This window comes from Propithecus coquereli, unplaced genomic scaffold, assembly GCF_000956105.1.
Source record: "Propithecus coquereli isolate 6110/MARCELLA unplaced genomic scaffold, Pcoq_1.0 Scaffold166, whole genome shotgun sequence".
In the NCBI taxonomy this organism is placed as follows: domain Eukaryota; kingdom Metazoa; phylum Chordata; class Mammalia; order Primates; family Indriidae; genus Propithecus; species Propithecus coquereli.
The window spans coordinates 3,744,009-3,759,708 of record NW_012141191.1 but is presented as its reverse complement, the minus strand read 5'-3'; the positions used below and the strand labels follow the sequence as shown (position 1 = coordinate 3,759,708).

The window sequence follows — 15,700 nt, the reverse complement described above, 5'->3', positions numbered from 1 at the left end:
CAGAACAGTCTCCTTCTCCTTACGGCAGCCAGCACAGGGGACGGCGTTCCCCGGGCTCTAGGGGAGGACAGGCTCGCCTGTGTCACAGCCAGGGCCACTAGGAAGGAAAAAGTGTGCTCGGATTTGGAGCATTTCCATGATTTCTAACATGGATGGCAAGTCACGTCAAGCACACCTGGCTGACCGGAAGCGTTTGTGTGGATTACCGAGCCAAGAAAAGTTGTGTTGAGGCTGTGCCTAGGCTCAGTGGGAGAGTGCTGGGATTGACTGGTGATGCCTGCTGTGTGCATGCCCTTGGAGAGCAGTGTTACGTGAGCCAATGGACTAGCTCTGATCTAGAATCGATTTCAGGAAAGAATTTGTAAACGGTAACTCGTGTCTTCCTTGGTGCCCGACACTTAGGATACATTCACAAATATTCATCATTGGATGGCATCACACTCCACGTCATCTCAGATCTACAACAGCAGCTGATTTTTCCCATGTTCAGGTACCTTAATAATGCTCTGGCAGGTGGACAGAGGCAGGCCCACCAGGCTGGTGCCATTAATGGACATAATCTGGTCCCCAATGTTCAGTTTCCCCGACTTCTCCGCAGGGCCTCCGTGCATCATGCTGGCGATGATCACGGTGGGCAGGATGGACCCCCAGCCAGACTCCACGATCACCACCCCGAGGATCTCTCCTTTCTGCTTCTCGATGAAAACCTGCAAGGAGAGAAATCTCAGAAAGTCTGAATCGGTAACCATCTGGGACAGCAGTGGAAATCAAAGCCTCTGCCTCTCCTCCACCCGGTGCGTCCCTGCCATCTCCGCATTCCACAGCATTTGGAATTGGTAAGAAACAATTTCACACAGGTCTACATTCTTTTCTGTAATTCACTCTTGCTTCACGCAAGCAATCTCACCTCAGCACACAACCATCAGGGGCAACAGGGCTTTGTTTTTTTTTTTTAAATTTCTGTATCCCCAGTGGCAGGGGAAAGAAGCTCTGTTGGTGGGAGCTTTGGTGGTGTGTTATGGTTTCCAGAAATAGCTTTTTGAATTCCATGCACGGGTTCCCCCCTCCCACAGTGCTTCGTAAATTCTCTCTGACATTTAAGATTCTTGAGTTAAAAATAAATAAACATACAGAAACACCTCCCTACAAGGAGAAAGTTGAGGAAAAAGAAAAAAAGGGATGCTGAAGTTATCACAACCAAAAGGTGGGGACTGTGCCCAGCAAGACCACACCCTGCGTGTGTGTCATCTTTTTGTGACCTTCGCTGGCAGGGCAGGGAAGACAGGAGTCAGTTTGCAGAGATGCCACAGAAGGGTAAGACACTTCTTGGGAGCGTCCGATCAAGAGAGTGTGTGTGTTACTTATTGGGGCCTGACAAAGTCCCCTTCACAGGCTGGTTTCCTGTCCCCCAGCTGCTGACGCTCACAGTTGGCCCTTTCCCTGAAGAACTGTCCTTAGCCAAATGGGAGACACTGTTGTTATGAGTTGAATTGTGTCCTCCCAAAATTGTATGTTGAAGTCTGAAACCCCAGTACCTTAGACTGTGACTTTATTTGGAGATAAGGTCTTTACAGAAGTAATCAATTTTAAATGAGGTTATTAGGAAAGGAAGGCCCTAATTCAATATGACAGAGTCCTCATAAGAAGAGGAAATTTGGACAAAGACATGCGTAGAGGGAAGGCAGCCATCTACAAGCCAAGGAAAGACACTTGGAACAGAGCATTCTCCTACGGCTTGAAGAAGGAACCGACCCTGCCAACACCTTGGTCTTGGACTCCAGCCTCCGGCTCTGGGAGATAGTAAGTTTCTGTTGTTTAAGCTGCCTAGTCTGTGGTACTTCATCACAGAAGCCCTGACAAACTAATATACCCCCTGCCCAACCTTGCTCAATGGTGGCATGGGGTACAAAGGCCTGCCAGCTCCCTTGCCCCAAGGTGGGACAAGTCTGTCCTACAATCTGTGCATGAGAGCTTCCCTTTGGATCAGAAGGAAGCTCATACCCAGCAAGACCACACTCTTCCTCAGTGCCCCACCACTCACTTCCCACACTCCCCTTGGGTTCTGGATGCACTCCTCTCATAGGCCTCTTGACCGAGAATCTCCGCCTCCAGCTCTGCTTTTGGGAACCTGACCCAAGGCACCTAACAGACACTAGCGGACTAAAAGACGACTTTCTCGTTACACGTTCTTTTTACCTTACGGGATAAAGTCCGAACCCCTCAGCACACTTGCAAGCCCTCCACGTCTGACGTGGACCTTTTCTGGTCTCTGCATCTCTTTTCCTGGGCCTGCCCCCTGCTCCAGCCAAGCCACTCCCTTCCCGATTCCCCAGACCAATCTGGCGCTTTCTGACCTTTGGGCTTCCGTATTGTTACTCTGGCCCAGCCCTCTGTTCGCCCCTTCCTTTCCCAATAGTCCCCAGACCTCAGACCAGCTCAGATGGCTCTGTCTTCTTCTAGATAATCCCGGAGAGCTTGGTCTAGAGCAGTGGGGCCGTCCCTGAGGGAGCACAGCATTTCTTATATGAAACTCACGATCTGCTCCATTTTGCCAAGTAGAATTGGCTTTGACTAGTGCTTGTACATGGCACCATCATTTAACTTTTCGGTACCCTTGCCTAGATTGTAGGCTTCTTAATGGCAGAGTTGAGGTCCTAACCACCTCTGGAACCCACCTAAAACGTAGCTCAGGGTGCCTGGGAGCAGAAGATGCGCTGCTTCTCTGTCTACACTCCTCCATAACAGCATTTAACCACAGGGCTCCACGAGTGGGGAGCCAGAGGTGGGCGTGAGCTCCTTCACAGTGCCCTGCCAGTACCGCGCTCCTCACCCTCTACCCTGCCTTCACTTCTGCGGCAGAGCTGTCCACTCTTCTCTGGGTCCCCGCCGGCTGACCCAGCGTGGAGAACAGCTTCAGGAAAGTACTTACGTCTTTGCAGTTCTCCGACTTGGAGAAGTGGATCAGGTCGTCGTTGTACATGTCCTGGGTGCTGAGCAGGTCGCTGTACTCCTTCTGGCTGAGATCTTCAGGGTTAATCCCGTTGGCCCTGAGGAACTCCTGGTAGGCCACGCTGAAGGCCTGCCCGATGGACTGTGCAATCAGCTGGGCCTGGGGTAGCAGCCAGAGAGGAAGGGCGGCTGTTAGCAGGTCAACGCGCTTGGCGGACGGCCTGGCGCCCTTCCCCACCTAGACTGTGGTCCTGCTAAAGTTGAAGGAACCTCAGACAAGTGGCCTGTGGTTCCACATGGGGCACCAGTGCCCACCAGGGGCCATTTTCAAAATTACTAGGGACGTTTTTGATGATGACAATGACCATGTTATGACCAGTGGACAGGAATCAGAGATGCTGGACATCCTGCCTCGCAAAGGCTGCCCTACACAGTGAGGCGTCATTCTACATCCTGAACAATGTTCAAATATCCCACTGGACATTTATGTTCATGTAATACCTGTTTCTAATCATCTGAGTGCAGGACTCAACTCTAATTTATATATAAACACAAAAGCTTTCATCGTGTGGCTTTAGAACACATTGAATATTTCAAGAATAATTCTATGTACATTGAGAGAAGCTGGTATTTTGATTTGTCCAGCATTTTGCCAGGAGGAAGCTTCATGGCTGGAAAATCATCAACATCAGTGCTGCTCATGGTACCAAGTTGCCAATAAATCACATCCCTATCAACCTGCACATCTGCTGTCATGCACGGTGATTCTGTATGTACGTATGTATGTGTGTGTGTATATACATTCTTATTTAGCCCTCAATTAGAAATGTCAGATAGAAAGTGCTTCCAATATTCCACTGCATACTGTATTCTCCTATATCCAAACTTACTAACCAAGTAGGTGTAAGCATCTAAATACTTCATTATGCCTTTCAAAGTGACTGGACCCAAGTATTTATATATTGTAATATGATTTTATTTTAGCTTGCTTTCCTTTTATTTCTCCTTTGTATTTAATATTACGTTTATGGCCACACTTTGATTATTTTGTGAGAAGTTTTTCAAAAGAAGAGGTTATGTATTAACTATGAATATCATTTCAGGATAATGGGGCATTATAAAATATTTGTCACAGAAAGGGAGTGTTGGTCCCACAGAGTTGAAACTCTGATCCAGTCTAACCCTGCACTGCATTTCCCAGTTGAGGAGACTGAGGCCCAGAGACAGAAAGGAACCTCTCAAGGTCACACGGCTCATAGGAGGGGAACTTGGCTTCCATCGTTCTTTCTCCTGCACTGGGCTTTGATGGCTTTTCCCTGCATCAATTAAGCAACGTTATTAATCGGAACAGCCAACAACTGAGCACTTCTTATGGGCCTACACTACATTAAAGGGCCATATGTGAATCCTCCTATCAATTCTGTGACAGATGTTAGCATGACTGGTCCACAATCCCTCATCTGAAACTCTTGAGGCTGTATTTCAGAATTCAGAAACTTTCAGCTTTTGGAAAGGTGACAAGGTACATATATACTGGACACTGTGTGATAACTCTTGCAGGGCCCGGGAAGCGCCCTGTAAATGAACACAGTAACACTTCTGCGGCAAAACATATAAAATTCATGGTAAGCTAGACAAATCCTATGCGTTGCCTTGTGGCAGTTAGAGTCACATCCATCAGCCAACTGACTGCAAAAACCCCTTTAGTTTCTTAGAGCTTTTGAGACTCTGGAATCGTAGATCTGTATTACTGTTCGAATTGGACAGCTCAGGAAGCCGAGGTGAGAGGTTAAGTTGCTGACTCCCTGAGAAGAGGGTGGAGCCGGAGGCTGGATCTGGGGCCCACCCTCTTGCCTACCACACCGGCAGCCTCGCTGTGGAATTCTTGTGGGCAGAAAAGCAAAACCAAACCAGAAAACCTCTTGAGCAATGTTTCAAACACACACACGCATTCTAACCTCCATTCCCTCTCCCTGTCTTCCCTAATGGTTGGTAATGCAGCTCATTAACAGTGAAACCAGAACTTCCTGTGTGGCTGGCCACGGGGAAAGCAATGTCTAATTTTTCTCACTCTGAGAATCTGGGGACTTCGCATGCCACAGGTCACATGGAGAACCACCACCCTCCACCCTGCTGCAAAGCTGGAAGGGAGTGAGGCACCGTGTCCAGCATCAGACAGGCACATGCAGATGAATGGGAAAATATACACCTGGGAACGTGACCAGTGGCCTTCCCGATTATCATTAACGGATGCACCTGGCAGATGCACTGGCGGCTGAGACTTAGGGACTGCTTGCCGCGTGCCAGCCATCGGGCTTTATGTGCAGTATCTATCAGAGTCCCACGGCAGCCTGACAAGGGAGGCACCGTCATTCCACAAGAGAGGAGCCCGAGGCCGAGCAGCCACACAGCTCCTACGCGGATGCAGGATGCGAATCCAGCTCTCCAGTTCAGGAGCAAACGCACTCTGTCCACGCTCCCGAAAGGACAGGGGCGAGATTCCTGCATCCACTCTTGTCCTAACTCCTGCTTCTCCGTTCTTTCCATTCTTCTCTGATGGGCCCCAAGGAGAAGAAACCCCGTCCTTATGAGTTCCAAGCCAGGTGGAGGTGGCAGGAGCCTACAGCATCCTTGAGCCAGGCCAGTAGCGCTGACTCCACCTTTTCACTAGCCTGCGGGACACAGGAGGCTTAAGATGCCACATTTTCACTCTTTTGGAACTTTGGGAGAAATTCTTAAAAACGGATCTTCTCCCTGTTCGCACGTCTGGCTCAGCTGGAAAGGAAGGGTGGGGAGGAGAGCAGGGAGGATGGCAGGCAGAGGCCTTTCTAGCTCTCTGTCCTCCCAGTGACCTTGGCCCGAGGCTGCTTCCTAGAGAACGAGACCAGTAAAGGACGATGACAAGAAGTTTCAGCATCTCCTCCTCTCTGTGGCCACAGCCATGACAGCGCTGGCTCCCCAGAGAAAAGCAAGATGGCCGCTGGCTCCTAACTCCTTGGAGGGAAGCAATTTCCGCAGCTAGACGAACACTCCACTGGAGAAAAATGGCTTTTTTTTTTTTTTAAGACAGAGTCTCACTCTTTTTGCCTGGGCTAGAGTACCGTGGCTTCAGCCTAGCTCACTGGAGCCTCAAACTCCTGGGCTCAAGCAATCCTTCTGCCTCAGCTTCCCGGGTAGCTGGGACTACAGGCATGCGCCACCATGCCTGGCTAATTTTTTCTATATAGTTTTAGTTGTCCAATTAGTTTCTTTCTATTTTTAGTAGAGACAGGGTCTCGCTCTTGCTCAGGCTGGTCTCGAACTCTTGAGCTCAAGTGATCCGCCGACCTTGGCCTCCCAGAGTGCTAGGATTACAGGCGTGAGCCACCGCGCCCGGCCAAAATGGCCTTTTTTAAGGAGCCAAGGCTACCACAGGCAATTTTCTTTTAAACAGATAAGGGCTCTCTGCTCCTATGAGAAACAGGGCATATTCCTCTGTGGTAGGAGGAAATATTAGCACAGTCAAGGGCATTGACGCAGCCCTCAGTGGGTGAGTGGGGTTTTGTGGGGGGCGGGGGAGTCCTGTAGTTCAACACCACATGGGGGTCTGGCCCATCCTGGAAGGGAGCTTCCAAGGCGTGCCGAGGCCCTGGGAACATCTCAGGAGCTAATGCAATTTGCAGTCTGATGGCCCCACCAGCAGCTCCAGGCACCACCCTGGAAGAAGGCCAAATGAAAGAATGGCCTCTATTGTAAGCATATTTTCTCTGTTGACCTCACCACCAGGAGAAATGGAGATTAGGAATCACTGGCTTTGTGCCAGGAGGAGCTGGTGGGGTGGGCAGTACTCCTGTGGTCTGGTGGGGAGGAGCGGAGGTGCTAACCTTGCTGTAGTCCACAGGACAGCCCTGTACAACAAAGAATCCTCTTCCCCAAATGCCCTGATGCTCAGGGAGACTTGCTCAGGTCCTTCGGGGACTGACCAAATTCTTCCCACTCTTCCCCTGATTCCAAACTCCCCAGTAGCTTGGCCTCCTTTCCCTTCCTCAAACTAATACAGCAGGCCCCTGCCTCAGGGCCTTTGCACTTGCTCCTTCCTTAGTCTCACTTTATTCAGGTCTCCGCTCAAATGTCACCTCCTCAAGAGAGAACTCTGTTGATCACCCTATCTGAAATAGCCCCTGTCCCATCACCCTTGACCCTGTTTTCTCTGTATAGCACTGCTCACTCCCTAATGTTATATTAAGTATATTTATCTATTTATTTTCTGTCTCCCTTCAACCCTCACAATGAGTACCTTGTCAGTTTTATTCAGCCTTGTATCCCTACCACTAGAACAGTACCTGACACATAGTAGGTGCTCAATAAATACATGTTTAACATATGATGCATTAGACTGATTCCGGGCTCTGAGAAATCGAGTGAAACCTGGTCACCCAACGGCCACCCAGGATACCCAGAGGGTGATCAAGGAAGCCACCCTTACATCCTCCGACTCAAAGACATGGCAGATCATCTTGTACTGTCGTTTTCCATCCTGGGATGGGTGTGAGGCTTCCACGTTCTCCTGGGAGTTGGAGCGGGGCATCCGCCGGCGGGCCATCAACACCACGATGTTCCCGATGTCTGCGATGTAGGAAATGGTCCTCAGAGGGTGGTCCATCATCGTCTCCTGGAGGTAGGAGGAGAGGGGTGGGTAAGTCTGGTATAGCATCTAATGGCACATGAGAGGGTCTGTCACCCCACAGCCAGCCAAGTCTGGTCCCCATGCAGGGTGGGCTCCAGGGCTCTCCATGGGGACCTTGTTGGCAGATTTATGTCCACCCACCAGGCTCGAGGGCATTCCCCTTGGCTAACCCAGAGCAGGAAATGATCTACGGCAGATGAAAAGAAATGAGAAGTTTCAAACATTACAACCAGTATAGAATCTCTGGCGGGGAAAATTAAAAAAAAAAGATAAAAAATGTCAATAGCATGGTTGTTTTTTGGGGGTGTGTGATTTTAAACAAATTTTATTAAAAGGCTAGTCTGTCCAATTAATGAGCCCTCTGGTACAAACTTAGGAGAATGCTAAACAACATCCAGGCTTTGAGCTTTAAGAAAACAATACCAAGCCCCACCCAGCAGCAGGCATTGCAGATATAACCTTCTAGCGTATATGGAACTGAGCATCTGTGTCTACAGACAAAGGTGGTCTCTGGGTTATAATGCCACCGAACTTCACCTCTAGAAAGGTGGCAGCCAGCTGATACCTGTGTGTCGGCATTCAATACTTTGATCCTCTGGGTAGAAATGAAGAGATCCACCTCGGTCATTGGCTGAGATTCACCTTCAGGAGCCTGAGAAGAAAAAAATGCGCCAAGAGAAAGTTCTACTCCATTACTGTAACCCAGGTGCACAAGGAGTAGGTTAGCTCACACACAAAGGCACCAAGACACAGTCACCAGAACGGCAACGCAGACTCTGGGATTAAATTGCCGAAGCTGACGGCACCACATAGAGGATGGACACATGGACGAGAGTTAGCATCTCTAGGTCAGAGGGGAACATGTGGGAGCCCCTTTGCTGCTTCCCACGTAGAAGCAGTAACTCAAGGAGGTAGGTTTGCCTCTGAACGATGACAGGGAACGGCCCTTTCTGCAAAGGTTTTGGAGCCTGACACATTGAAGGAATAAGGGCAGCTAACTCATACCCAAGGGCCCTGAAGCAGTCACTCTGAGTTTGCCCCTGCTTCAGCTGATGATGTTTATAGCAGGTGCAAATGGATCCACCGGGATGCAGTTCTGGTAAGAGGGTCTTCATGTACCACCACAGAAACACAGAAGCAGTTACCCACTCCTGAAGCCACCCCATTAAGAAAGAGCCCCGATGCCTCAAAGTCCCAGGAGTAGCTCATAAGCACCTAGAAGCTCCACAACCAAAAAGCGCAGTCTGGGTCATTTAGGGGTTAACTCCGCACACGTGGTTATTAGTGAGTTTTCTTTTTTGCATCCAGCAATCTGACAGATCCACAAGTAACTATAATTGAACGTACTCAAGTCCCTGCCACGTCAATGCTCCTGAATGGTTGGAACGTCTACACTACGGTATGATTCATTTAGCATCTCCAATCTGCTCCCTGTCCTTCCTCTGAAGTGAAATGACTAATGAGCAACAGAAAACGGCCACTTTAGGCAACGAAGTTTTGAGAAACGCTGGCTTATGGGGCGGTTCAAAAAGAAATCTGAAAAAAAACTTGCTGGATGCAGAAAACAAAAACACGAAAACATAAAAAGGCAAAACGGAAACAAATGAAAAGAACAGGCATAACACCAAGCTGATGAAGTTGTTTGTACTGCACCTTCTTCCTGCTTTTGGCTAATTTCTGGGCCATCTGCTTAGCATGGAACAAACAGAGACAGGAGAATAGTTAGAAAAGAGTTTGCAGAGACTGAAAGTCGAAAAGGGAACTGACACAGTAGTACCGATTGGAGGTATAAAGCATTTCTGTGGGAGGAGGACTGGCTTTTAAAAAATCCCACTCTAACTGATGTGCTAACTCAGAATTTAGTAGGTGGTGGGGGCAGTGGGATGAAGGAAACGCATTGAGGTACTTTTTACCCTTAACTGTAATTGATCTTTTTAATGAACCAATTTTTGGTTCTGTTGATTTTCTCTATGGTGTGCCTGTTTTTCTAGTCCGTTGATTTTAGCCTAGATCTTTATTTCCTTCTACCCTTCTTGGGTTTAATTTGCTGATTTTTTTTCTCAGCTTCCTAAGATAACGTAAATTACAGCTTTTCAAACGTTTTTCTTCTCGGATATTTAAAGCTGTGAATCTCCCTCTAAGCACTGCTTTGGCTGTGTCCCACACATTTTGTTATGTTGCAATTTAATTATTTTTCCATGAAAACATTTTCTAATTTCTACTGTGATTTCTTCTCTGAACCTCGGATTATTTAGAATTGTGTTATTAATTTCACTATATTTGGGTGATTTTCTAGTTATCTTTTTGTTATCAATTTCTGAATTAATTCCATGGTGGCCAGAGAACATACTCCGTATGATTTCAATCTTTTGAAATACGCTGATGCTTAGCTTTATGGACCAGCACACGACTGACTCTGGTGAATGTGTCGTGTGGACTTCGAAATATACATTCTACAGTTGTGGGGAAGAGTGTTCTACCAATGTCAGTTAGGTCAATTAAGTTGGTTCAGGGTGTTGTTCTGATCTGCAGTGTACTTGCTGATTTTTTGGTCTGCTTGTTCCACCATTTACTGAGAGAGATGTGTTAAAATCCCCTGCTGTCTCGTAGCTATGCTATAGGGTACACACACACTTAGGATGGTACGCCTTCTTGTTGAATTGACCCTTTCATTGTTCTCTCTTCTTTATCTCTAGTAATACTTCTTGCCTTAAATGTGTGTAATATAGTTTATACCTAACTAAAAATGAATGCAATATTTCCCTATTGCTCATAATTATTATAAATGATAACACAGTTGATAAAAGCAGGGACTTTGGGTCTGGGCTGTCTAAAACCAAATCCTGGCTCTGCTACCAGTTATGTGACTTTGAGTAAGCGATTTAATGTCTCTGTGCCTCAGTTTCTTCGTCTGCAAAATGGGGATAAAAATAGTATCCACCTCATAGGGCTGTTCAGAGGATAAGATGAATAAATGCAAAGCTCTTCAAACAGTGCCTCATGCGTTACATGCACTCTATTTTGTTTGTTGTTATATGATTATAATTTACCAATGTCATGCTGCAATTTCCTGGCTGTTGCTAAGGCTTGCTCTCTAAGCAGATCTTGTACAAAGGATGGTGAGTCAATGGCCAAACTGCGGACGCTGTTCTGGTGATGGGCGTGGGTGGAGGGAGAACTGCTTGCTCACATTCCTTGGTACTCACCTGGCAGGAAAGCTCGTCTCAGCAGCACATCTCTATTTCATTAATGACTAAAATGTGTTGCCTGGACTGCCTCACTGTAGAGAAACCGGATGAGTCAGCCATCCAGTCACCAAATAGATCATCTTTGGTTCGCCCAGGAAACTAGGGCAACCCCACTCCCACACGCACCCCCCGCAGCTCTCACTGGTGGTCATGAGTTCGTGGAGAACAGTCTGCTCTGAAAAAGTCTGAAGGCAGCAAGTGCGAGTGTTATCCTAACTGCTGCGCACTGCAGTGGAAATATCCCCGCATCGAAGAAGGGGGCTGCGCTGACGCTACGCCACACCTGCGTCAGTTACAATCCGCACGGCAGATGGCTGCTGTGAGACCTTAATGGTTGTTTTCTACCTGCCCTGAAATGATATGGCAGCAATATAGGAATTTCCACTCCTTTGATACCAAACCCTAACAACTGTTGGTCAAAATTCTTCAACTCTAGGCAATTGTGATTTGAAAGAACGCTTTCAAAGGAAAAGAGGTCCACCATCGATGGAATACCCAAACTCCGTTTTTTCCTGTAACTCGTAATGAGGAAGAGGATCCAAAAAGCAAACCGAGTTTCATGGAAGATGTTCTGAAATAAGCTTTACGAAGTTAGAAATATTCTATGCCTTTAGAGTAATATTATCTTTAAATCACTTATAATATCCAAGTGCCCTGCAACAAACTATAATTAAAAATTTAGATGTAATGTTGCCAAAGATGAGGGGGTCAGAGCCAGACTGTAAAACTGGAGCAGAAAGAGGTCCAAGAGAAATACAAGGCCAGCGTGCATCTTAAAGCAGGGACTGACAACATCCATTTAAATCCTTGAGTCTCGTGGGGTTGATCATGGCTTACCACCCATTGGGGTGTGGTGCAAAGGACAAACTGTGGCCCCATCCATCCACTGGCTCAAGCCACAATGCGTATTATTTACAGTTGCTATGACATTCTAGATTAGTCACCCTCCTCCCTATTCTATAATATCTTTTCTTCCCCTGACATTTACTGAGCACTTGCTATGTGCCAGAATCCTTCTAAGCATTTTGCATGTATCAATGTAAGAGCTACAACAACCCTGTGAGGTAGGCACTATATTATCCTCATTTTTCAGAAGAGGGGAATGAAGCACAGAGAGGCTACTTAACTTTCCCAAAGTCTCACAGCTATGAAGTGGCATAATAGAGGTTAAAACCCAGGCCATCTCACTCCACACTTTAAACCACTAGTTATGCAACCTGGGCAAGCTTCTCAGCTTGTCTGTAAGACGGGGTGAGTAACATCTACCTCACAGGATTCCCTACCCCCTCCATTTGGAGGAGTAGATGGGATAACGTGTGAGAAGGGCCTGATGTGTCAGTATCCTCTTTACTGATTATAGGCTCCTTCAAGTAAGATGGGAAATGACACGATTTAGACCAAGCTATAATGATAGAAATTTCAGTTCAGCAATGAAATCATAATTTTTGACATTTAAAGGAAATGATAAAATAATGAAAAAAATCTGGTCTTTGGGACAGGCTAGTAAAGCCAGATATAAGAATATTACATAATGAATGCTCCTTACAAAAATGCATGGGCCACAAAATACCTAAACACTATTGGTGACGTAATTGCGTGAGCTTTGCAAATACAGCAAGAATGGAGACATGGACACCACACACTGCATGGACACGAAGCAGTCTCTGTGGCCCAGGCAGGGCTCAGCAGGCCACCCCATCTTCTGGCTGAAGAGCAGAGAATGAAGTGGGAATGGCAGCAGAATGTAGGGATGGAGATGTGGTGGAGAAAAAGGAAGACAAGTGAGCTAGCTGCATTGGCTCCAACTCTGGTTCTCTCTCGAGAGGCAGCAGGCATGAGCCCCACACTCCTGGGGCAGAGGCGTGTTCCCACCTAGGGCACATTAAAGACTGACAGCACACAGGGCAAAGCTCTCCCCAGAAGTTTCTCCCAAAACATGTTCCAGAGAGTACTAGCAACAAGACATTAGCAGAGGTACTATCACACGGTGATAATGTGTTCTGTGCTCAAATAATATGGGAGTTGCCGGTTAAACAAAGTCAATGAAATTTCCTTGGCACAGGACTTCACGGAACCTTTAAGAGGAAAACCTATGTCGCAAATATCCAAAGAGGAGATCTATCTGGTAGTGTTTCTTGAGCTTCTTTGCCAGTGGAACCCTACCAGTGACAGGTCCTCAGCTTGGCTAGAACGTTGCAGAGCAGAGAGAAGATGCTCCTTAACACTGGATGGCCCGCCTTTCTCTAAGGCAGCGCACATCAGAATCTCCTGGAGGGCTTGTTAGAACACAGACTCTTGGGTCCCCATTCTGGGGTACTCGGCAGGTCTGAGTCAGGCCTAAACCCCTGCATTTCTACTAAGTTCCTAGGCAATGCTGGCGCTGCTGGTCCAGGGATCACACTTTGAGAACCACTGCTCTAATGCATTCCGAAAGTATACGGGGGCTTCCTGGAAGGATATTACTTCTCAAAAATCATGCACAACAAAGGCAGAAAGGACACATTAGAGAAGAACCAAAGATGGAAAAAAAAAGTTGAAAAAAATGGCAGATGTCTTCTAATTCTGCTAGTGTGTTCAGGCATGTCTTATTTCTTAGATTTTGGTAGGTAGAAAAGCCTTTTAATTTTCAGATAACTAGGCTATCTTGTATTATTGTTCCTTAAACATTCATTTGGCTTCTTCTATTGGACTGCAAGTTTCTCAAGGTCAAGAACTGTGTATTGGTTAATTTTTATTCCTAAAGTGCCTGTCACTGGAGTCAGGAGTCTACATAGGGACAGTTTGCTTTTTGGGCCAAATTCCTTTGTTTTCTTCTCACATTAAGTAGAAAGTGCCTACCCAACCATGGCTCCAAATTCTCTCTCCATCTGGCAAATGATACTGTAAATTCTTTGTTAAATTAAGACAACAGTAATTCTTACAACTCCAAGTATAAATCCAATGAGCAGTGTCCAATTCTCGTGTACAGTTGGTGCTACGTGAGTGACAGATACCACAGTTGAGAGAACAAAAATTAAAGACTGCTTTGAAATGGAAACCTATGCATCAGGGCCAGTCTGCTCAGAGATAAGGCACCACAAGTACCAGGACACATGGTGAGGTCTCACTCACATCCACTGGGTTAAACCCACGGTGTAGGCAGAGGAAAGAGAGAGGGACAAAATGGAGGTCCCTGTGGGGAGGGAGGGAGGAAGAAGGAAGCAAAGAAACAAAAGGAGGAAAGCACTCCACCTTTGTTTAGGTGAAAACACCAAGTCTGAAATTGCTAATCAGCTTGGGGTTAAGGGGATTGCTAAATGGACTGCAAAATAAATCCATAGAGCTTTTCTTTCCCCTTCCTTCCTGGGTAGACACTATAAAATCTGTAGCCTTGCTATGTCTGTGTCCTTTCTGCTGAGGTGGCCAGATAACCTGTTCCTGAAAGGCCAGTCTCTCTTTAAGGAACAGCATGGCACCACCTGCCTTAGAGAGCGGTGTCTCCTAGGCACAAAGTGTGGACACCATGCTGCGAGCTCCACTCGAGCAGCCCATTCTGCTCCCGAGAAACCCTCTCTGTCCCCAGCTTCCCTCTGCATGTGATAAAGTCTCTGTGCACGCTCCCTGACACAGTCACTTTCTAGGGAATGCTGAAATAAACAGCCGTCTCCACTTACAATTGAAAAATGCTTCCGGCTGGGTATAACATCAAACAATCTGACGAGCGTTTAAATGGATGTAAAAGGAACACAAAGCAGAAAATATTTAATGATAGGCAACAGTTCCTTCCAGTGCGTAGAAGCACATTGTAAAATGATACTTGTAAGTTATAAATGAAACGTAACCATTTAATTTTACCACTCTATAATGAATTCCTCACACTAGAGTAATTTGCTTGTAAAAATAAATATATGTTTTCCAGATGCATACTCTGCTCTAGGCAGGTCTAAAATGTATTTATAAACAGAAAGCCTCTATCTTGCTTGTTCTGATCGACAGAGCCATCTAATTTTTGGTTCAAATAAACTGTGGAACTTCTGGATACCAACCCTTTGGAAGCTTCCAAGTAAAATTTCTGATTTCTTATGAGGGAGTTGGACTTTAAATAAAAAATAACAACACTATTGGATACCACTGTGGAAATAAATATAGTTCACAATACAATTGGCCCTGGTTGGGATCTGGTACAGGGATGCTGCAGTCTACTCTAAAGCTGCTTTGTGTTCAAGTGACATGCCTGCCTTTCCCCCTTAAGGCCATCTGAGCACTACCTGCGTGTCACAGGGGAACGGAAAGACAGATGCTCTATCTGCAGGAAGCCAAAGCTATCAGTAGGCAGATAGGCAAGGTGCCCACAATGAAACAACCTCAAGGGTTTTGAAAGCTTGATGGCTAGAACCCAGAAAAAACTAACCTCAAAGCAACATGCAGTTTTCTATCTCAGGGGTCTTGAATGCTCCTTTGGGGGCAGAAACTGCTGCTTTGTTCTGAGAGAGTCACCTGAGTGGGCCCTGGCAGCATTCCTTGATGGGGGCTCTTTGGCATCTTAGTAGAGATGAATCTTGGCAGTGTGGCCCTGTCTTGGATTTTACGGGGCATTGAGCATGCCTGGCTCTGGCTCAGTAAATGCCTCCAGTCACTGTGACAACCAGAAGTGCCCCCACCCATTTCCAAACACATCTTATGGAGGTAGTCCCCATCTGTCAGAGACCCCCAAGTGAGGCATGCCGGGTCTTTGTACTCCCACGGACCCTGGGGAAGCTCACGGCACCATTTGCCTGGGAGACCAGGTGCTGTGTTTGGTAACTGTGGGACATGTGGAGTTAGAACTATGTCCCCGTAGACTTTGTTTTTAATGTTC

General features: G+C 46.8%; 1 protein-coding gene across 1 annotated transcript in view; it reads right to left on the bottom strand.

Annotated features, from left to right (window-relative positions):
- Positions 1-15,700, bottom strand: part of APBA1 (amyloid beta (A4) precursor protein-binding, family A, member 1) — a 203,418-nt gene that overhangs the window by 11,724 nt on the left and 175,994 nt on the right. Inside the window, exons 6-10 of the mRNA XM_012641600.1 lie at positions 9,269-9,301; positions 8,181-8,267; positions 7,415-7,600; positions 2,930-3,109; positions 495-707 (exon numbers count right to left, since the gene is read on the bottom strand). Coding sequence (XP_012497054.1) covers positions 495-707; positions 2,930-3,109; positions 7,415-7,600; positions 8,181-8,267; positions 9,269-9,301 — 699 coding nt within the window. The remainder of the gene's footprint in view (positions 1-494; positions 708-2,929; positions 3,110-7,414; positions 7,601-8,180; positions 8,268-9,268; positions 9,302-15,700) is intronic.